The sequence below is a fragment of the Rhinatrema bivittatum genome, chromosome 2 (assembly GCF_901001135.1).
Source record: "Rhinatrema bivittatum chromosome 2, aRhiBiv1.1, whole genome shotgun sequence".
Lineage (NCBI taxonomy): Eukaryota > Metazoa > Chordata > Amphibia > Gymnophiona > Rhinatrematidae > Rhinatrema > Rhinatrema bivittatum.
Genome location: NC_042616.1, coordinates 460,010,438 through 460,034,152, shown reverse-complemented (window position 1 = coordinate 460,034,152; position 23,715 = coordinate 460,010,438). Strand labels below are relative to the sequence as shown.

General features: G+C 45.9%; 1 protein-coding gene across 4 annotated transcripts in view; it reads right to left on the bottom strand.

Annotated features, from left to right (window-relative positions):
- Positions 1-3,049: 3,049 nt before the first annotated feature.
- The window catches only part of EP300 (E1A binding protein p300), a 466,384-nt gene continuing 445,718 nt past the window's right edge, over positions 3,050-23,715 (bottom strand). For all 4 annotated transcript variants that reach the window (XM_029590455.1, XM_029590457.1, XM_029590456.1 and 1 more), the window contains exons 28-31: positions 21,903-22,067; positions 20,435-20,596; positions 7,061-7,342; positions 3,050-6,485 (exon numbers count right to left, since the gene is read on the bottom strand). In XM_029590455.1, the coding sequence (XP_029446315.1) occupies positions 4,224-6,485; positions 7,061-7,342; positions 20,435-20,596; positions 21,903-22,067 (2,871 nt within the window). In that variant the 3' untranslated portion in view covers positions 3,050-4,223. The remainder of the gene's footprint in view (positions 6,486-7,060; positions 7,343-20,434; positions 20,597-21,902; positions 22,068-23,715) is intronic.

Genomic DNA, 23,715 nt, shown 5'->3' with positions numbered 1-23,715 from the left:
CTGTTCTCTGGAATCATTTCAAAATCCCGATGCTTGGCCTGTCTGAGGGGGAGGCTGAGGTCGGGATGCTGTCTGTCTGTCTAGGTTGACTCCGTTGTGATGGTCTTGTTGTCCTACCACAAGGAGCTGGTAGGTAATACCTGCGAGTCCTGTAGAAAGGTTTTCTTGTATCCTTTCTTGAAGGCCATCTTCCAAAAGATGGAGTCTCTGTCGTAATCATAGAGAGTTGGCACAAAGTCTCATTGTGATCTTTCAGCTGTGCAACTGCAGCTTGCACTTTATCACCAAATAGGTTTTCACCTGTGCAAGGAAGATCAGCAAACTTTTCCTGTACCTCAGGCCTGAGGTTGGATGCTTTGAGCCATGCCCATCTTTGGGCACTAATGCCAGTCGCTGCCATTCTCGAGGATGTCTCGAATGAGTCATAGGCTGCATGGGCTTCATGTTTCCCAGCCTCTAGACCCTTGTGAATTATGGAGTTGAAAGAGTCTTGATGTTGCTGAGGAAGGGTTTCTGAAAAGTCTTGCATTTGCTTCCATAAATTCCTTTGATACTGAGTCATATATAACTGGTATGAGGCAATCTTGGATAGTAATAAGGAACCTTGGAACATTTTACGACCCAAGGTGTCTTAAGAATTTTTGCTCCTTCTCAGGAGGAGTAGAAGAATGAGGTCAAATTCTATTTGACCTCTTTTGTGCAGACTCTACCACAACAGACTGATGTGGGAGTTGAGGCTTTTGAAATCCTGGTATGTGTTGCACCAAATTGTGGCATCAGTCCTCTTATTTATAGGTGGCACTGTACAGGGATGTTCCCAAAAGGTGGTGTTGGAGGTCAACCAGGACCGCATGCACTGGTATGGCAACAATCTCTTTAGGAGCGTCAACAAATTGTAGGACTTCTAAAGTTTTGTGCCTGGTATCCTCCTCTGTGATGAGCTGAAAGGGAATTGTTTCAGACATCTCCCTCACAAAGTTAGAGAAAGAGAAATCTTCAGGAGGCAACTTCTGTCTTTCTTCCGGTGGTGAGGAATCTGATAGGATGTCCTCAGTAGAGGAATCAGAGTCCACATCCTCCCAGGTGACTGATAAAGTATGTGGACATGGACTAGAAGGAGGAAAGGACAATGGCATTGATGGTGACTTAGTCTTCAATGGATCCATCGATTTGTGTTTTGTCTTCAGTGGCATCGATGGCATCGGTGTTGGAATCGGGCGACTCGAGCCGGAGAGCACAGACGGTCCTGGCACTGGCTGAGGAGTCGATCAATGGTCGGAGTCTGTGGATTCAGGCTCCGAAGAGTCCAGAATGGGTATCGGGTCTCTTGGGTGCTTAATTGGAGTCTTCGGCCTCGATGGCGCCGGTTGTGTCGGCAGGGCACCGATTAAGGTACCGAGCCTGGACAGCAACGGTTGAAGCATCGATGCCTCTGGCATCGGTGGAGGTATGGAAACCGGCACCGGTTGGAGTTCTTGGAGGGCTTCTACGACTGCCTGGTGGATAAATCCGTCCAGTTCCTCCCTTATAGCTGTTGAGGACAGAGCAGCTATAGGGGGTGGCAGAGAAGGCAAAACTGGCTCCACCACAGGTCCCTGTGAGGGCTCAGTAACCAGCACCGATATCAGTGGGGATTGCCTTAGGTCCTTTGGTATCGAGGGCATTGAGTCTTCGATCCTGGCCTTTTTAGTCAGTGGATCGACAGCCTTCGAGCCTACTCCAGGATCGAATTCGGCATCAGGCACTTCCCGATGCCAATGATGGTGTTTTTCACAGTGCTTTTTTTCTAGCACCGAGGCCGATTTAGTTGTCGGCTTAGACGGAGTCAGGGATAGTGGGTCCCCACTACCCTCATGTACCCGCCGGGTCTTTATGATTACCTATTTTGTAACTCCTGCCGGTGACTACTGTATAGATGTCGATGGTAGGAGCTGGATATTAAGAAGATGTTCCATTTTGTCTAGACGGCCAGTCTAGCTTTTGTAGTCATCTTGGCATATTGGGAACATGAAGAGATGTTATGTCCTGGACCGAGGCACAAGACACATTCAATGTGGGGACTGGTGATTGACATTGTTCGGGGGCAATTAGGGCATTTTTTAAAGCTGGTTGCCATTTTGAAAGGCCGGACAGCTGTCAAGGGTCCTCTGTCACCGAAAAAATTTAGGAACGGTATCGACCGAAAAAATTTTGTTTTAGTCACCGATCGAAGAAACATTTATCCGAGACTGGGAGACAACAAGGAGGGGATTTTTCTGAGGAAAATTACTAGTTTTTCCGTAAGGAAAAGTGGTGTGAAAATCACACAGGGCTCCTGACTGTGAGGCAAAGTGCAGCGTGGAAAAAAGAGACTGAAGTGAGACCCCTGTGGCTCGAGGGATCATGGCATGCTGGGCATGCTCAGTGGGCCAGTCAAAAGTTTCTAGGAACTTTGACAAAGTTTTCCGTATTAGGACTCCATCCAGTGACATCACCCATATGTGAGGACTATCATCCTGCTTGTCCTGGGATAAAATGGAAAAAAAGGACTACCTCAACTGGGCCCTTAACCTGACATTCTCAACACACCACCCTTTCCCTCACCCCCAAAAAAAACTCTTGCCACAGACTGTTTCCTCCATGGAGAGCAAACCCAGCTAAGCTTTGGCTCTGCAATGACTGGGTAGTAGCACTGAAATATTCTTTCCAGAGATCCAATCTGTTCCAGCCAAGTGGAGACTTGGAGCATCACACGAAAGACGCAGCATGTTAAGTCAAAGAATGAGCACATGCAATGTAAGAGTCATTGAGGAAGGAGCTTTTATAAGACTAAATTATAACTTAATTAAAAAAAAAAAACCAACATCCCTGTTCGTCTGGGATGAATTTTTGTTTTGCCTTTCGTTTTTTTATACAGAACAGTAAAAACATACTTTAATGTACATTAAATAATTCTTTCAGATTATGACCACCATAAAATAAAAGGAACAAAGATGAAATTCCAGCCTTCTTCAAAACAAGCACCAAAGAGGTAGGGGAGAGGGGCGGAAGTATTAAAATAAGACTTGCCTCTGTCTGCCTCACACAGTTTATTTAACAATAGATAATAAGAAATCAATTGCAAGAATCTATACAGTGATCCAAAGTTCATATTTATAAGTAATCAATTCAATTGCATGATTTACAACATTTGAGGGTGTGGTTTTTTGTGGGGGGGTTTTTTGCGCTATGTTCAAGTTTTACAGAAAGTGTAATGGGGTACAGGGTAGGAAGAGAGACAGCTCAAATAAGATTCACCAGGGCTTTTCAGTAAAAGCATTCCCTCAGAATCCTTTTGCCCTCTTGGGTATTTTTGTTTTTAAATTTTTGTTTTAATCCTCCTTTGTTAGATGTAAAAAATAACAAAAAAAAGTATTTTCTCAAGAAACAAACCACAATATATATACTCCATTTTGGCAGCTGCCACAGTATTTGCAAAAAAACAAAAAAAAAACAAAACAAAATTGTCCATATTACTTTTTCTCAGCATGTACAAATTATTAATACTTTGACATTTTGATTTCAGACCCTTTGTATAGAAAAATGCTTGGGAGGACAAAAGTGGTGGCTGACTTGAGTTGTCTGGCCTTTTTCTCTTTGTACATACTTTCAAGAATTAGCATCTTTTCCACCCAAAAGAGGGGGAAATTTCTTTATATATATATATATATTTATATATACACATATATATATAATGTATTTTATTTTTTAAAGCAACATTAAACCTCTTTTGTCCTCTGGTTTTCTAAGAAATGCTTTTCTTGCTCTGACCATGAGGCGGAAGGGGAAGTGAGAAACTGCCAACAACCTGCACAGTAAATTAAAACTATCAATATTACATATTTTCATTAATTTAAAAAAAATAGAAAGTAAAACCTAATGAGGTGTGTTGGGGGGATTTGTCAGCATGGAAAACAGACTTCCCCCCATGAGAAAGAGCGAGTGCGTGAGAGAGAAAGACTGGCTCTGTCCAGTCATAACAAAAATATATTCTTTGTATAATATCTCCTCTCTTGTTTGTGTAGGTTGATACCACTAAACCGCAGCTCTGGTACACTCCAGGAGAAAGAAAATGAGCCCCACCTCCCCCCCCAAAAAATAAAAGTTTTTCCTGGAATGATTCCAAAAAATTGTCTTCAGTACAAAAAGTCTGTTTTAAGAAGAAAATAAGTTTTTGTTTTGCTCCCAAAATGCTACAGTGTTCTCTAGTGTATGTCTAGTGTATTCTGTGAAAGGCTGGAATTCAAGTCTGAGTTATCTGGGTTCAGCCCAAGCTCAGAGGCACTTGCCCCATGGAGGCCAGCCATGCCAGTGTTGCTAGCCAGCTGAGAGAGCATTGCATTCTGGTCCGGACTGGCAAAATGTCCTTGATCCATGGGGTTGCCCTGGGCAGTCACCAGCCCTGGATGTGGGGAACTGGTCTGAGGGGAAACATGGTGCGGAGACGGCTGGGGCTGCATCCTTGGTGATGGGCTAGAGTGGGGAGGCTGAGACTGGGGACGTGGTGATGGGACCGGCTGTGGTGAGCGCACTTGATTGGTCAGTGACGAGGGGATTTGCTGGCCCTGTATGTGGGGGGACTGTGCCTGGCTGGGAAGCATGTGCTGCTGGGGGCTCATGGGGTTAGGCTGGGCTGGAGATCCCATTTGCTGCTGAAGGAGCCTTTGCTGAAATGCCTGCTGTAAACTGGCTCCTGTTTCCACACTCATTCCTGGTGGCAGCTGGTTCATTTGTCCCATGTTCCCTTGCTGCATCTGCAGGTGGTGTTGCATTCTCTGCTGCTGCTGCTGTTGCTGCTGCTGCTGGGGGTACCCAATCCCTTGAGGCTGCTGAAACTGGCTGTGGTTGGCCATCCCAGGAACCATGCCTGGCCCTGGCCCTTGTTGCTGGTGTTGTTGCTGCTGCTGCTGCTGTTGCTGCATCATCTGCTGCCTGCGGATTAAAAGTTCTCGGAACTGCGGGGACATCCCAGCATGGTTCATCCCCATGGGCTGCCCTTGCGGATTCATGCCACCCATGCTTTGTTGAGGCGGCGGCTGTTGCTGCTGAGGCGGCGGCTGAGGCTGCTGAGGCATGCTGGGTCTCTGCATGGCACTCATATTTTGCATTCCTGGGTTTGGATGCACACCCTGCTGCCCTTGCATACCAGCCTGAGCCTGAAGTCCTGGTTGTCCTGGTGGCATTCCCTGCTGCCCTGCCATGGCCTGGGGACTCTGGCTCCCAACATATCTGGCAGCTCGTTGCTTGATGAAGGCTGCTAGGAGCTGGGGGTTAGAGTGGAGGATGTTAAGCACCTGTTGCTGCTGCATTGGGGAGCTGGGAGACCTGAGAGTCCGCAGCAGATTTTGCAAGGCCGCTTGCGGAAGAGACCCTTGCTTCGGCTGACCTGTACCAGGCACCTGACCCATCCCTGGCTGGGGTGGAATGTTCATAGGCTGCCCAGTCTGAGGCACAGACATCACAGATGGTCTCTGCATACCAGGTTGCATCTGTTGAGCTTGAGGCATCCCTCCATGCGACCATGCCTGCGGCTGCTGTGGCTGTTGCATTCCCGCTGGACCCATCCCTGGATCAATGACATGTGTTGGGCCCCTGGGTGGCTGTGGTGGGTTCATTCCCAAGGGTGGCATTTGAGTCATCTGGTGCGGGTTCATCGGCCGCTGGAAAATCTGCACCTGGGCCATCTGCCGTTGGTTCTCCGCCTCCCGTTGAATCTGCATGGCCATCACCAGTGCTGCTGGAGGAGGGCCTTGGGCCTGCTGTTGAGTCACCTGAGGCGGAGTTGGGGGAGTCACCTGCCCCCCAGCCTTGCCCTGGGAGGGGGGCCCTGGAGGCTGAGTTCTGGCTATGCTGTATGGTGGCATGCTGTTGGGAGGTGGAGGCTGGGGCTGCGTGGGAGGCTGAGGTTGTGTAGGAGGCTGAGGTGTCTGGGGAGTTGGTGGCTGCTGGCCTGTTGGAGTTGTTGGTGCTGTGGCTGTCGGTGAAGGTAGACCCTGCTGCTGCCCCACGACACCTGTCCTCTGCATGCTTGCCACTCTCCTGCGCAGCATCTGAGCTTGTTGCAAGCGATGCTGCAGCTGCTGCTGCCGCAGCTTGTGCTTAATATTGAGGCAGAAGGGCACAGGGCACTTATTCTCCTGGCAATGCTTGGCATGGTAGCAGCAGAGGGCAATAAGCTGTTTGCAGATGGGGCAGCCGCCATTAGTCTTGCGCTTGCAGCCTTTAGTGTGCTGTACCACCCGCTTCATCTTCTGACACGATGGTAGTGAGCAGTTGGCATTGCGACACTGGCAGGCATGCACCAGGGACTGGATGCAGCGCTGGATGCTTAGGCGGCGTGAATCACCAGGACTCTGTGTGGCAGCAGCTTGCTGGTTGTTGCTCTCATCATCTAAGCCAAGGCCCAGCTTCTCCATCTTGTGTTCATGGTTTTTAGTGTTGTAGCAGGTGATGCACAGGTCATAGTCCTGGAAAGAAACAGAATGCTGTTACAAACACAGAGCTGGCATTAAAAGACATACCATTAATGAGAATGCACTGTTCAGGGACAGACTCTGCTAAATGTTCAGCTGCTCATTAGTAATAAGTGCACACTGTGGACAGTAACCGAAGCACATGAACTTATTACAGGTACCTCACAGAACTAATTAGAATGCAAAATATATCACTAGAATAATACATATCATTAGTATAGATGTGCTATAATACACAAGAGATTGAAGCAAATAATTTACACTGCATGTAAGAAAAGTACCAGCACTGTAAAGTCTCTGAGAAGAAACTACATAATGGAACTATTACTCTCTGGGTTAGGTAAACTTTTTAGTCATAAAACATCTGAGGACTTGTGTAATGACACCATGGGTCTCTCTCTATTCATGCCTGGCAAGTTTAAATTCATTAACTGTTATTCTAGTTTTTAAATGATTTCCTAATAAGATACTGAAGCTATAATATAATGCACTCAGAGTAGAAATAGTAGTCATTTAAATGGGATTTGGATGCCTTGGTTTTCTGCAGCTGAGAAATGCAGGGTACACACCTCGCAGACAGTGCAGTGCCACCGAGTCTCCACATGGTGCTTGCACTCATTACATGTGTACACAAAACGATCCTGGCTCTGAGTGTGCAGCTCCACCAGCATGCACATGGTTGACCATTTGGCTCTGCGCAGTGAAGAAAACTCCAGGTGCTTGTCCCTGGCCAGGGTGAGAAAAGCATCTCGGCCATCCATCAGGTCACAGGGAATGAGGGGATCTGGTTCCACAATAGGGGGCAGTGAGTTGGCGGTGGGACCTGCGATGAGGCGAATCACAAAGAAAACCTGCAGAAGATCATGAAAAGAGTTAGAGAAAACAGAATGCTGCTCAGAACCAGGCATATACACTACTTCCAGGGAACTGGAGTCTTTGTAGGTTGATACATCTATTATTGAGAAATGTAAGAATTATCCAAATGTAATGTACATCAGCTTTAAAGACTACATAGATCCCTTGTTTAGAAGTTAGCTCTAGGAGAGAAGTCTCAGACAAGTTTCTGCTGACCAAGGCCAGCTTGGACCAGGCTCTGGAGTAAGGATGTAAATATAGTTTAAAAAGCTGAAATTTTAACAGTTAGTCTAAACCAGGGGTGCTCAAACCTCCCCAGTAGGGAGGTAGTGCATGCAAATAAATGTCATGCATATTCTTTAGGGAAATCCTGAAAACCCAACTGGTTGGGGGGGGGGGGGGTGGGGGGCCTGTAGGACCGATTTGAGCATCCCTGGTCTAAATGATAGATATCTGGAAGAGCTGCCTGCAGCTGTGGGTCTCTCCTCCCCTCCCCCAGGCCAATAATAGCTCAGCTTACCATAAATGTGGGCACCATGAAGCATTCTGGGAAAGGGGAATACAGTCAGCTTCAGGCTGGCCTGAGCAAGTCCCTGGCTCTTGGAAGCAAATATTAACTTTTAAAATGATTAAACTGTAATATTTGACTTCCCATTTAATCCTTTAAATACTATAACACATTTACTGGTGGGAATGGATTGATTTAACTCCTATCTTGTGTGACTTCCATTGGCTCCAGTTGAGGAGAGAATCAGATTTAAGAGCCTTGAATTTAGTCTTTCGATATGTGCATATTGGCTTTCTATTCTATTTGCCCAATTTACTGCCTACCCACATGCCGAGATCTTCTCAACAGCTGTTAAGATACCTTTTACTTGGTAGCACCCCGATTTTCAGATTATCAAATACGAAAAAAGTAAATCATATTTTTTTTCCATATTGCTCTGGAAAGAACTGCTGACTGCAATCTCCACCAGAGGAATGCCATTACAATGCCAGTTAGATGCTGGTACACCAAGGTTAAAAATCAAAATATAGAGAAAACCCCCCAACACTTACAGTTTTCCCTGCCAGTAGATACTTAGTGGGTTTGGACTTTTTGCCTCACAACTACTGCACAAATGATTTGACATCTGCATTTTTAACTCTCTCTCTACATTTTCCAATATATTTTGCTGTGTGATGAATAGCTAGAGGTACGAAAGAGTCTCCCCCTCACCTCTTTTGTGTCCATGAGGGAAAAAGCTTAGTACATCTGACCTGGCATTATTTTCTATTTTTAACTATATACAATGGTCTCTTTTGCAAAAAGGCTGCAGGGTTCACTACAGAAAACTCTTCAAATTAAGTACGACCGTACTGTAGATTAAACCTAAACATTCCCAAAACCTTTGTTGACATGTTTTGCTCTGATTTTTTCATTGTGTTCAGTTTATTTCTCCTCTCTCATGGTCTGCTTCTTCCTTTTCTATTATATCCAGTGTGGAGAAACAGGGGTTTTACATGCTTTGAGGTTTATTGTTCTGCCTGTGACTTTTCCCCACAGTTCATTTCCTAAACTGGCCTGCAGGTGGTGTTTGATCTCTGCAGTGCAGTTTAAACAGAGGCTTTGAGGCTGCTTTGACTCAGCAGGAAGCTTGAACAGCCTATGCATCCCTGAGGACATGTAAGATTGAAACATCCTGCAGTGTCATTGGCCAAAAATCTATTACTAGTCAGGCAGCCATGGGTGATAAAGCCATTCTTAATACTGTGTGCACTGATTGGCTCTACAGAGAACTAGCCCTGAGGGGGATAGAACCCTCTAATCTTGGCTGGGAGTACAGAGAGAGCAGATCTCTGTGCTGAGGCCCTGTTCTGTGGACAGCTTATTTCCGGATCTCACTGGGCAACAGATAGCTTGCGGGCAGGAAAACTGCCCAGAGGCAAGAAGGAATCTAGTTGGTGGGTGGAAGGTTGCCAGTGTAGGAGCATGTACCACATGTACCACCGCCCAAATCTACCAGACACAGCACACTAAGAGACCGAGCTTTCTCTACAGCCATCCCACCGTTATGGAACTCCATCCCCTCCAATCTCAGAATAGAACCATGCATCTCAACCTTCAAAAAAAGACTAAAGACCTGGATATTCATACAAGCCTTCCCAGACGCCAATTGATCTAATACTTCCAAGCCACCCCTAATCTCCATCTACACTATGGTTGACCTTATCTTCTATCGTTTTACTTATGTGAATTAATAACCTGTCCTTTCTCTTCCTTCTAAGCCAAGTTCTTATCACCTTGTTATATGTAACTGCCTTTTCAGCACCATTGTTATAGTTATGTTTACTTTGTACCCCTGTTTTATGTGAACCAGCATGATGTGACTGCTGTCTCGAATGCCGGTATATAAAAATCTAAAATAAATAAATAAATAATGTATGCGGATGCAGAAGAGCCTGCTCAGTGCTGCCACCCTACGTGGGTGTTAGGGGTGGCGCTGTAGCATTACGTGTTACCCAGTTTCTCTTTACCTCCACATTCCCATTTCTCTCTCCCCATTTCCTATGTTTGTCTATGCGTATGCATACAAATGCTACGTGTATTGCTTTCATCCCACTTTCTTAACATATAGTAATGATGCCAGAAAAGGACCAAATGGTCCATACAGTCTGCCCAGCCAGCTTATGGTAGTATCTGCCACGCCATGCAGGTTACCCCCATGTTTCTTTTAAGAGTAGCAACTGCCGCTCTGTGCTGTTATCCCCAAGCTTTATGGTAACCTATAAAAAATGTACTACTAGCAACATTTTTACTGGTGATGAGCCTTCTTGAAAAATCAGACAGTGCTGTTTGAAGTGCTTTGCTTATAGACTTGGCCCTAGAAGCAGGCCTGTGCTTTTTCTCTTATGTCTGTGTATCAGTATCCCAGACCATAAAAGTCAGGGCCTGTGTTGATTGTCTGAATCCAATTCCTCTCCGCCCCACTGTCAAAGTGGAGAGTGATGTTGCAGTTGCATCAAAAGTACCAAAGATTGCTGTTTAAGGGTAGTAACTGCTGCTCCATGCAGGTTACCCCCATGCTTATCAGTTCCCTGGACCGTAAAAGTCAGGGTCCTTGTTGGATATTGTCTAAATCCAATTCCCCTTTTCCCCCTGCCATTGAGGCAGAGAGTAATGTTGCAGATGTATCAAAAGCATCGAGGCTTATTGGTTAAGGGTAGTAACCTTCACACTAGCAAGTTACCATCATGCACCCTTTTCTTTATTTCCATCCTCTAGCCTTTAAGGATCCAGTCTTTATCCCATGCCCCTTTGAATTCTTTGACTATTTTTGTCTTCACCACCTCCTCCAGAAGGGCATTCCAGGCATCCACCACTCTCTCCATGAAGAAATATTTCCTAAGTCATCCCCCTTGGAGTTTCAATTCATGACCCCTAGTTCTACTGTTTCCTTTCCATTGGAAAAGGTTTGAAGTTCGTACATCATTAAATCCTTTCAGGTATCTGAAGGTCTGTATCATATCTCCCCTACACCTCCACTCTTCTAGGGTATGTATATTCGGTTTCTTCAGTCTCTCCTCCTAAGTCTTCCAATACCGACCCCACACCGTTTTTGTCACCCTTCTCTGGACCACCTCTATCCTGTCTCTACCCTTTTTGAGATACGGGCTGCAGAACTGAATACAGTACACCAAGTGAGGCCTCACCAAGGGCCTATACAAAAGCACTATCACCTTTTTCATACTGGTTATTCCTCTATGCAGTCCAGCATTCTTCTAGTTTTAGCTATCGCCTTGTCTCATTGCTTCATCTTCATATCGCCAGATGCTATTACCCCAAGATCCCTCTCTTGATCCATGCACATCCGTTTTTCAACCCCCACATATAGCTCTTTTGGATTACCGCATCCCAGTTGCATGACTCAGCACTTCTTGGCATTGAATCCTAGCTACCAAATCTTCGACTACTCTTCAAACTTCCTTAAATCACTTTTCATTCTCTCTATTCCTTGGGGCATATCCACTCTGTTGCACATTTTAATATCATCTGCAAATAGACAAACTAACCTTCTATCCCTTCTACAATGTTGCTCACAAAGATATTGAACAGAACCGCACCAAATACAGTCCCGTGTGGCACTCCACTTAACACTATTCTCTTCAGAGTAATTTCTATTTACCATTACATGCTGTCTCCTGTCATTCAACCAGTTTGTAATCCAAGCCACCATGGCGCTCACTCCCAAGTTTCTCATTTTATTCTCAAGCCTCCTTTGCAGGACTGTATCAATGTAGATCACATCAAGCACTTTTCCTTAATCCAATTCTCTAGTCACACAATCAAAAAAGTTAATCAGTTTTGTCTAACAGTATCCCCTGGTGAATCCATGCTGCTTTGGGTCCAGCAACCCATCCGATTGTAGATAGTTCACTATCCTTTCCTTCAGCAGCTTCTCCATTAATATTCCCACCACTGAGGTGAGGCTAATCCAGCCTCCTCTCTGTTACCACCCTCTCTTCACCAATCCCGTGGTACCACTCGTTTCCAGGAATATATTGAATAGGTCTTTCAGTCGACCCTCTAGCACAACTCTGAGCTCCCTCAGTATCCTGGGATGTACTTCATCTGGCCCCTTGGCCTTATCCACTTTCAGTTTGCCTAGCTCTTCCCATACATTCTATTCTGTAAACAGAGTTTCATCGACCCCATTACTATCAATAAGAACATAAGAAATTGCCATGCTGGGTCAGACCAAGGGTCCATCAAGCCCAGCACCCTGTTTCCAACAGAGGCCAAACCAGGCCACAAGAACCTGGCAATTACCCAAACACTAAAACGATCCCATGCTACTGATGCAATTAATAACAGTGGCTATTCCCTAAGTAAACTTGATTAATAGCAGTTAATGGACTTCTCCAAGAACTTATCCAAACCGTTTTTGAACCCAGCTACACTAACTGCACTAACCACATCTTCTGGCAACAAATTCCAGAGCTTAATTGTGCGTTGAGTGAAAAATAATTTTCTCCGATTAGTCTTAAATGTGCTACATGCTAACTTCATGGAATGCCCCCTAGTCCTTCTATTATTTGAAAGTGTAAATAACCGATTCACATCTACTCTTTAAAGACCTCTCATGATCTTAAAGACCTCCGTCATATCCCCCCTCAGCCGTCTCTTCTCCAAGCTGAACAGCCCTAACCTCTTCAGCCTTTCCTCATAGGGGAGCTGTTCCATCCCCTTTATCATTTTGGTTGCCCTTCTCTGTACCTTCTCCATTGCAACTATATTTTTTTTGAGATGCGGTGACCAGAATTGTACACAGTATTCAAGGTCCAGTCTCACCATGGAGCAATATAGAGGCATTATGACATTTTCCATTTTATTACCCATTCCCTTCCTAATAATTCCTAACATTCTGTTTGCTTTTTTTGACTGCTGCAGCACACTGAGCTGACGATTTTAAAGTATTATCCACTATGATGCCTAGATCTTTTTCCTGGGTGGTAGCTCCTAATATGGAACCTAACATTGTGTAACTACAGCAAGAGTTATTTTTCCCTATAGGCAACACCTTGCCCTTGTCCACATTAAATTTAATCTGCCATTTGGATGCCTAATCTTCCAGTCTTGCAAGGTCCTCCTGTAAGGTATCACAATCCGCTTGTGATTTAACTACTATGAATAATTTTGTATCATCCGCAAATTTGATTACCTCACTATTCCTTTCCAGATCATTTATATATATATATATATATATATATATATATATATATATATTGAAAAGCACCGGTCCAAGTACAGATCCCTGAGGCACTCCACTGTTTACCCTTTTCCATCAATGCTCTAGTCTATCAGCAACGGTCCTTTTTCAGGGTCTTTAGTGATCACAGAACCAAAGTATTTGTTTAATATTTCTGCCATTTCTTTGTGTTTATCCACACATTGCTACTTGTCACCTTTCAATTTTATACCATCACTTCTGGCCTCCCTTCTTTCTCTGAAATATCTGAACAATTTTTTGTCACTTTGCTTTACCTCTTTGGCAACCCTTTCTTCCGCTTGACCTTTTGATTTCCTAATTTCTTTCATCTCCCTTAATTTCATCAGGTATTCTTCCCTGTGTTCTTTTTTCCAGGATGCTATATACTTCTTGAATGCTGTTCTTTTTGCTTGTATTTTTCCAGCCACCTCCTTTGAGAACCAGATCGATTTCCTTTTCTATTTCCTTTTGTTTACTTTTCTAACATATAGATTTGTTGCCTTTGTAATAGCTCCTTTTAATTTGTCCCATTGTCGTACCATCTCATCCATTAACTCTATTCTTTTAGCTCTTCCTCCAGGAACATAGAAAAATTGGTTCTTACCTACTAATTTTCGTTCCTGTAATACCGCAGATCAGTCCAGACAAGTGGGTTTTGCATCCCTACCAGCAGATGGAGTCAAGAGAAAAAAAAACTGAGGCACTGCTACATAAGAGTGCCACCTGCAGTCCTCTCAGTATTGACCGGTACACAAGCCAAGATAAAATTTTAAAACCTCTCGTACAGGCGAATAGATCTAAATGGCTGGAAACACCCCCAAACTACAGGCTTTACTCATCCACAAACAAAAACAAAAATACTGGAACACCGTAGATCCTGCTCAAAAAGGATTCCTCTTTTTTTTTTTTTTAAAGGTAAAACTTGAGTATCAACTTGGCAGGAAATTCAGTCTTTCAGCATTGAAGAGGTGGATCTCTGGCTGATCTGTGGTATTACAGTAACAAAAATTAGCAGGTAAGAACCAATTCAGACAAGTGGGATGTACCAAAGCACCCCTAAACTGGGTGGGAATCTGGAAGACCTGCGTGCAGAACACTCTCACCAAAGGATGCCTTGTCTTGTGCCCTTACATCTAGACAGTAATGCCTGGTGAAAGTATGAATCGAGCACTACACGACAACCCTACAAATCTCCTGGGATGACAGGAAGACTAAAATTATGATAGTATTACATTTGTAATTTAACCATAGAACTGGAGGATTTCTATTTTAATTCAGTTTTGATGTTATTGTTTGATCAGTTAGTGAATGCTTGTGGGAGTATCATTTACATTAATTAGGAATCTAGAGGGACACACAACTATGCACTACACCTGATAAATACCAAGGTTAGTGGTTAGGACCACTTCTATGGTTAAATTACAAATGTAATACTATCATAACTTTAGTCTTACACTCAAAATTTCATTGCATAAAGAGGAAATACTATACGAAGCTGACACTTGTGGAATGCGCTCTCAAATCCACAGGAATCTGGCGACCTTTACAGATGTACGCTGAAAAAAATAGTCTCCTTCAGCCAACGAAAAATGGTAGTCTTAGAGTCTTTGTCCCCTTTCTTCACTCCACCGTACAAGACAAAGAGATGATCAGACTGGTGAAAATCATTTGTAACCTCTAAATAACGCAACAGCATCCGCCGCACATCCAAGGATGTAACTCTGTCCTGTGGGGAATATCTCTTGACCCACTCCGGAAATCCCGGTAGCTCCACCATCTGATTGACATGAAAAGACATCATTTTTGGCAAAAAAGAAGGTACTGTGTGCAATGAAACCCTGTCATCATAAATCCGCAAAAAACGGATCGCTACAAGATAGGGCCTAGCCGAACAGATGGCCACCAGAAACACCACCTTTAGCTTCAAATCCTTCAGCGTTGCTTTCCTCAAATGGGGCTCCACAAAGGACCTGAAGAACTAAGTTTAGACTCCAATCCAGACAAATCCTTCAAAACAGAGTGTGCAAATGCTTAACCCCTTCAGAAACCTGATTACATCTGGATGAGCTTCAAGCATCTGCCCACAATACTTGCCCCTGAGCGAACCCAATGCAGAAACCTGTATGTGAAGCAAGCTGTAAGCTAAACCCTTGATAACCCCCTGCTGAAGAACTCTAATATATGGAGAACATCCACCACCAGGGGGTCCAAATGTTGCTGAAGACACCATGCTTCAAAAGCTCTCCAGACCATAACATACGCTAGGGACATGGCAGGCCTCCTAGCCTGTAGAAGCCGTGGAAGTGACCTGCTCAGAAGATCCCTTCAGACAACTCCTCCTCTCAAAAGCCAGGCCGCGAGACAGAAGTGATCCTCCAGATCTGAGAACATGGGCCCAACACAGCAACTCTGGGAGGGGTCCCTCTACTGCAAGCTGCACCAGATCTGCAAACCATGGCCGACACGGCCACTCTGGTGCCACCAACACCCAACACCACACTTCTGGGATGCATCTCTATGCAACTCAGGACCTGACTGACAAGAAGCCATGGAAGGAACATGTATAGCAGCATTCCTGTTGGCCAAGGGCACACCAGAGCATTGAGTCCTACTGAGCTGATCTTTTCTCGTCGACTGAAAAATCTCTCCATTTGAGTTGACCCACGTTGCCATAAGATTCAGCTGGGGAATGCCCCACCTGGTGCACAATGGTGCAGATGTGATTCCAAGCCTCGTGGGACAACTCCCACTCCCCCAGATACAACTGTTGCCTGCTGAGGAAATCCACCTGCACATTGTCTACTCCCATTACATGTGACGCCGCTAGGCCTTCGAGATGGCAATCCACTTCTGCAAACAATCACCGAGCTTCCAGCGCCACCACATGACTCTTCGTACAGCCCTGCCGATTGATGTATGCCACCCGCTGTCGCACTGTTTGAGAACACACGAACCATCCGTTCCCAGACCAGGGGCAGGAACACTTCCAGGGCCCACTGGACTGCCCTTCTCTCAAGGCAACTGATGGACCAGGATTTCTCCCCCGACAGCCAAAGTCCTTGGGCTGACTGACCCAAACACACTGCCCCCCAACCTGAGAAACTGGCACCCGTGGAAACCATCACCCAGTCCGGAAGCTCCAGATCCTTACCCTTCTCCAAACTGCAACAATACATCCACCACAAGAGACTGGACCTGGATTCTCGTAGAAGGGGGCAAAGGAAGATGGTACTCTTCCGAGAATAGACTTCCACCTGGACAACAGCGCGCGTTGCAGAGGTCTCATATGCGCAAATGCCAAGGGAACTAGATCCAATGTCGAAGCCATAGACCCTAGAACTTGCAATTAATCCCAAACCATCGGAACCGCCAGCCAAAGGAGGCACTTCACCTGTGATTGTAACTTCACCTCTCAGTTCGCTGCCAGGAAGACCCTACTCTTCTGAGTGTTGAAGCGGGTCCCCAGATATACCAAGGATTGGGTTGGCTCCATGTGACACTGTCAAATTTATAGTCCAACCCAGCAACTGTAAGAAGTTCATCACTCTCTGAAGGGACCTCTCGCATTCCTCCTTTGACTTCGCTCGAATGAGCCAATTGTCCAGATATGGATGTACCAAGATCCCTTCCTTGTGAAGGGCCTCTGCTACCACCATCACCTTTGGTGAATGTGTGTGACGCCATCACCAGACCAAAAGGAAGGGCCCAGAACTGAAAATGATGACCCAACACCATGAAACGAAGAAACGTCTGAAGTTTTTTCCAAATAGGAATGTGCAAGTACGCCTCTGTCAGGTCCAGAGATGCCAGGAACTCTCCTCTGCGAACAGCCGCCACTACAGCGTGCATCTCCATTCGAAAACAGGAACCCGAAGGGCTCAGTTCACCTACTGTAAAATCAAGAATGGGATGAAAAGTGCCCTCCTTCTTGGGAACCACAAAGTAAATGGAATACCTTCCCTGCCCTTGTTCCACAAGTGGGATGGGGACTATGGCCTTTGGAGCGAGCAATCTTTGCAGAGTCCCTTACACCGCCTCTCATTTGTTGCAAGAGACCATGTGGGACTCCACAAAGGCCTCCCTTACGGGCAGGAAAAGTTTAGAGCATAGCCCTCTCTTGTCACTTCCAGGACCCAACAGTCCAAGGTAATCTTTACCCGCTCCTCCTAAAACCTGGACAATCTGTCTCCTACGGCTTCTTTGCAGGAATGAGGAACTCTGGCTTCATTGCGCTTTCTGCCTCCAGTGTCTTGACCTGCCCCATCTCTGGCAGACCTGTGAGCTCCATGAAAGGACTGCTAACGCCTGCTGCCCTGCTTCACCAAGGCACCAGAAGAGGACTTGCCGGACTGAAACCTGCTTGAATCCCGAAACCGGGCACGAGCTGGAATAACCTTCCTTCTAGGCCTCTTGCCCTCCAGGAATAGATTCTCCAAGCACCTTCATCAAGTGATCCAAATCCTCCCTGAACAGGAACTTCCCCTTGAATGGGAGGTTACAGAGCTGGGCCTTGGACGACAAATCCACCGACCAACTGGGCAACCACAGAAGTCTAGGGGCCGCCACTGCCGAAACCATGCTCCTAGCTGAATTACGCACCAAATCATACAGTGCATCTGCCATATAAGCGACCCTTGCCTCCAGGTGGGCCGTCTGCAAGGGACTGCCATCTCTTGACACTGCATGGTCCTGAGCCTTCTTTACCCAACACAGACAGGCCCTCTGAATCAAACTGGCACTCCCAGTGAACCAACTTACCGACCTTTTTCAGTAAAGGAAAGGCACTTGTTGGACCTCTCAGTCCATCCAGGATCAGGTTAACACCCACGCTGTCTGACTCCTCCTGAGCCACCAAGTCCTCCAGAACCTGGCTCCAGAACCTGGTGGAATAAGGGGCCACAGCTCCTCTCGCTGGAACAAACGCACCACTCTCGGGTCGCCCCCTCAGGTACCGGAAACTCATATGGGTCAGGGTCATCCTTGGTGCCATCAGGGTCCACACATTGGGGGTTGGTGCTGCATCCGGTTCCACCCCATGCTGATTGAGCAGGTCCTCCTGCAGCTCATCCGACTCATCACTATCCTTGGGAGTCCAATCCGCATCCGCTCGACATAACCCCAGGCGCCGCAGGGTATCTCTGGACCCCTCTGAGGCCATCCTGGACTTCTTACCAGTGGGGTGCAGTGGCTGCGCCGCGGCTCGCTTATCCCCTGTGCCCTTCCTGGGCAAGAAGTCTTTATGCATGAAGCACAAACTCCGGGGAAAAATCCCCCTGATCATCCTCCCCCAGTTCCGGGGGGGCTGACATCAAAATCCCCTCCCTATTAGGGGCTCCCTGCCCCACCAAGGAAAGGGGAGGAGGGGAATCACTGCCTCTTGCAGGCAAAATCTCCTGGTCCCCATCTCCACGGTGTCAGCCGCCACTTGGGAAACCTCCCATCCCCCTAATGTGGGGCCCGGCCAAACGGAGGCCTTGTTTCCTTCCGAGGCCCTCAGCCAGTCCCTCCACACAGAGGGACCAGGTATCCAGCCTCGCCGCATACAGGCCCACAAGCATGGCATACCATTTTCTGCTTTGGCGCCATTTCAGCGCACCACGCTGCTAGGCCACACACTTGGCGCCGGCAAAGGTGGTTCACAACACCAAGCCCTTGTGACCTCTGTTGCACCGAAGCTGGCTCGCTAGCGGGCCCACGGTCACCTCACCAGTTGTTTGCCACGGCCCTCTGAAGCCATGAGGGAAACAATGGGCGCCTTTGCGGCTCCACTGAACCTGTGCCTGTCACTGCACTCACCCGGGTCCACAGGCTGTTGGCACACCAGTGAAAACACTCCCTCCTCCCAGCACGGACCAACAGTTCCCACCGTCCAGTCTCACCTCCATCGAGCCCAAAACAGTCTTCCCTGCTGTTATCGTACTTTTTTTTTTTTTTTTTTTTAAAGAAAACTTAAATTACTGAAATACTTTCCTGGTAGGACCAGTGGTACCAGAGAGGGGAGACTTGGAGGGTCGAGGAAGCCAGTTCCCTCACTATCAGTCACTCCAGCATGATGCGGATGAAGCCCAGCCAGGGGTATCCAACCCCCCGATCTCCCAGCTCCACCTGAGGGATGGCCCACAAAGGCACCTAACAGCTCAGGGAGCTTTCGCCATCCCTTTCTAACCTAGCACCGGACTCTATCTCTTTCCTTTCCTTTTTTTTTTTTTCCTTTTTAAACTAGACTAGTGGTTTGCACCTCTACCATCTGCAGGAGTCAGAGAAATATTGAGGGGACTGCAGGTGGTACTCTTGGTTATGTAGCAGTGCCTCAAAGTTTTATTCTTGGACTCCATCTGCTGGTAGGATGCAAACCCCACTTGTCTGGACTGTTCTGGGTACATACAGGAAACCCATTTTGAAAAAGTATTTTTGAAATTCAAAACTTGGGCCTTCATGTGACTTCTCGATCTTATATGCGATATCAAACCATACTGTCTGATGATTACTGGTGCTCAGGTGGGCACCTACACAGAGACATTTCCCTATTTGTGAGCACTAGATCGAGTGGGCTCCATTACCATTTAAGTAAAGCCCCTTGAAGGGCATCCACTCTCTCTCTACTTCTTGCAGATTCTGCAGAAGGGATACTACAATCCACATCCGGCAGATTAAAATCTCCAACAAGCAACACATCTCCCTTTTCCATCTTTTGGATCTTCAATCAGATCTCTGTCAAGTTCTTCTGTTTGAGCTGGAAGTCTGTAGACCACACCGATGTATATGGAAGCACCATCCTTTTTTTTTTTTTTTTTTTTTTAAAAGGACAGCCCATAATGCTTCTTCCCTACCCCACATTCCTTGCATTTCAGCTGCCTGGATATTGTTTTTGACATAAAGAGCTACCCCTCTCCCTTTTCTGTCCTCTGTCCTTCCTAATCAAGATATAGCCAGGGATGGTCATATCCCAATCATGAGACTCAGTGAACCAGGTCTCTTGCACAGTGACCTCTTTTCCTGACTGCAGACCCTGGAAAATATCCTGACAGGTGTTGGTAGCACTGTAAAAAGAGCATAAGTGTTGGGACCTATGACCACAAAGATTGAGCTATGCAGCTGTGCTTCCCCCTCCCAGCACAACTCTGCCTCAAGGCCAAGAAAACAGGTCATCTTTTATAAAAAGAACTTTGTGACTGCAGTAAAAAACTAAGAATTACTTGGATACAGGAGTGGTGCAGGGATCTTTCTGCAAACCAGATTTTCTATACAACCTGTCCACCGTCGTCTGATGTCTGACTGCTCATCTCATGAGATTATGGATAGACAAGGCCAGAATTCCAGTTCCCCCACCCTATTCACCTCCTTGTGCTTCTCCATGGTAGCATAGAGTTTCTGGGATAGATCATTTGATACGTTGGGCATCCCTGGCTTCTTTTTATTGCCTCGGCTCAGGCTGCTTTTGTTTTTACTAGTCTTCTTATTGTTCTTCTTCTTGGCGTTCTTGCTGTCACCCTTGCTTACCTATGCGCAGAAGACAAATGAAGAGTAAGCCATTAACTCAAGTTATCCACACACTCAACATTTTTCCCATAGCTCATGCCCAGATTACCTCTAACACTAGTTAGGATCATACATTAGGATCATGCATTACACATCTCTTTACAAAAAAACAAACAAACAAACAAAAAAAACCCCCACACATGGCAGATTCTAAGGGGATATGCCATAGGGATTTGTTCGATTCTTCAGCATGAAACTATTCAGCCAAGCTTTTATCGGAATTATCCAGTGCATTTCCAGTTTGGTGCCAAAAGACAAGTCTGTTCATGTCTGATACAAAGACAGCAAAATTAAATTGTGCTGCACAATAAAAGGTGAAGAGTTGATTCTTGAATTATGGTGCTCTGAGTCCCAAAAGATCGTGCTCACACAGTTAAAAGCGTTGCAGATGTGGTTAGAGGTTTTTTGGTCAAAGTTAGATGTTAACCATGTTTACTGTAGTAAACGAATTTCCTGACACTTCCAATTTGTCTTGTCCATGTCTCTGTACTAGATTATAAATTTCAAGGAGCAAGGACAGTCTTGTACATGTTTGTACTGCATTGCATGTGTCTAACAGCACTGTAGAAACGTATTTTCCTGGTTGTGGCAAGGTGAAGTATACCTGAATTTTAGCAATCTCTTAAAGCTGGGGTAAAAAACAAAAACAACCTGATTCAATCCAGGAGTCAGTTATTCTTTATCACATTTCAAATCAGATCACAAATTGCAATCCAATATAAATTCACCCAAAAACATCTGGGTGGGGGCTCTACAATTTTAGAATAGGATCACCACATGCAAAAATGTCCATGCTTTTCTATAATGCATTTATTGCACACAAAAAATGTTAGGTATGCCTGCTGGGCATGCTAACAGATGGACAAAATGCCCAAACCAATCTCAGTAATTCTGGATCCTTCTCCTGAAGAAATAGCATGTGCTATTAGTGAGAGTATCACAAACAAAATGGGGATTAAAGAGCAAAGTTGGAAGGCTCCCCAGTTCAGTCTCACGGTTACTAGGCTGTACACTCCATACCCTTAGCTATGGGATTACTACCATGAAGCTGGGACAATGGAGGGAGAGATGAGACAAAACTGGAGGCCAAGAATAAAAGCCTATCTACAATGCTCGTCACAATTCAGTTCCAACATGCCCATTTGTGGGGCTTTAACAGCCTGATCTTCAAGGGAAGCCAAGAATTCCAGAAAACCGAGATAAGCAAATGACAGGTTGTGAAAAACCATACTACTACGGAGGTGATAGACATTTAATGCTTCCTTACATCAGTGCTTTCATTGCTTGTGTTCTCCTCTCTCTTCCTCTCTTCCTCCTCTTGTTCCAGTTCCTTAATGCTTTCCTCCAAAACATTCGGCCAGAAGTCACCCTCGAAGTAGGGAAGCTCCTTGGCACTTGTTAGGCGGTCTTCAGTGGCTTGCTTAAAAACATCCTAAGGAGGAGTGGGGGGGAGAGAAGATAATGAAAAGGGGCCCACCATGAGTACCAAACCTTCCACTCAATGTGCAAACAGTTTGTGTGTGAGAGAAATTGGTGACACCACGTCCTTCTCTAAGCAAGGGGCGCACAGTATAAGTTACACTAAGGCCATACAAATGTTACTCCTTAAAATTCTGCAAAATTCGACATACTTTATATTGGTCAAAAACACAATATACATGACAGTCTGAAAGTAATTTAAAATGTAATACAGAAATTATTTTTAAAGATGCAGAGTTTTAAATATTTTGAGCAGAATTTCCCTAGAAGTTCACCGTAAGAGTGACTCTTCCACTTCTCTCCCTGCTCCCCTGGCCAGTTTCCTTTCACTTTGCACTCTCAGGCCCCCAACTCCTCCACCTGCCACTATCTCTTCCCCCCCCCCTCCCCCCAGGCTCATTCCCTTCCACTCCCAGAGTTTGACCCCTCTTCTCAGTACTACCCCTCAATACAGACTCCCTCTGTCCCTCTCTCTTTCACTCACACATGCAGGCTCCCTCCCTAATGCACATACACACCCCTCATATAGGCTCCCTCTCTTTCTCTCGCACACACACATCCGTTCATACAGGCTCCTTCTCTCTCATGTGCGCGCACACACACATGTACACCCTGATACAGACTCCCCCCCCCCTCTCTCCCATACAGGCTACCTCTCTCTCTTGCCCACATCCCCACACAGGCTTCCTCTCTCTCTCACACATACACCCTCACTCAGGCTACCTGTGTCTCTCTCACATACCCCTGCGCACTGGCTCCCTCTCTTGCTCACCCTCCCCTACATATAGGCTTCCTCTCTCTCTCTGACACATACTTTCTTACATATACACACCCTCACACATGCTCTCTCACCCCCCAGGCTCGCATTCTCACACACACACACACACACACATACACATTCACTCTCACCGGGGGCCTGCTCCTTCTTTGTTGCGAGGACAGCCTCCGTTCACGGCACACCGGGTCTGTTCCATCTTCGCCATGAGTGGAGGTCGCCCCACTTACCGCGAAGATGAAGCAGGCCCAAGCATGCCGCTAGTGGAGGCTGTCCCACTCACAGCATGCCAGGGCCTGCCAAATTCTGTGCAGATTCCGGGGAGGGGAATTCTGTGCTCCGCATTAGCGCAGAATTCCCCACAGGACTAAAATGTAATGAACATTAAGTCTACTGAATGGAATACACACTGCTGTCATATAGGCTTGTCCCCATTATCTAATCACCTCCAACAACATAAAAGAGCTCATCACATACAGCTATATTCATTTCACTCATGAGGTTGCCAGTTATCATTAAGCTCCTACTAATATTTAGTTCATTTCAAAAGTGATTAGTGTTTAAAATTCCTTAGTGCTCCTCCTGCTTATCCAATGAGTACTTACCTTTTCTAGAACTCAACACAGGCAATACACTAGCATAATAAAGCATGAAGACAGCACAAATAGCAGAAGACTTCTCAGAAAGGAAAATTTTAAAAACAGGGAGGCATGCTCATAATAAAAAGCAAAAAAAAAAAGGCCTGTAAGTCCTACAAAGGAAACAGGCAAATTGCTATCTTGAGCAATCCAGTTGGTAGGGTGGCTTTAAAATTGGAGTTCTTACT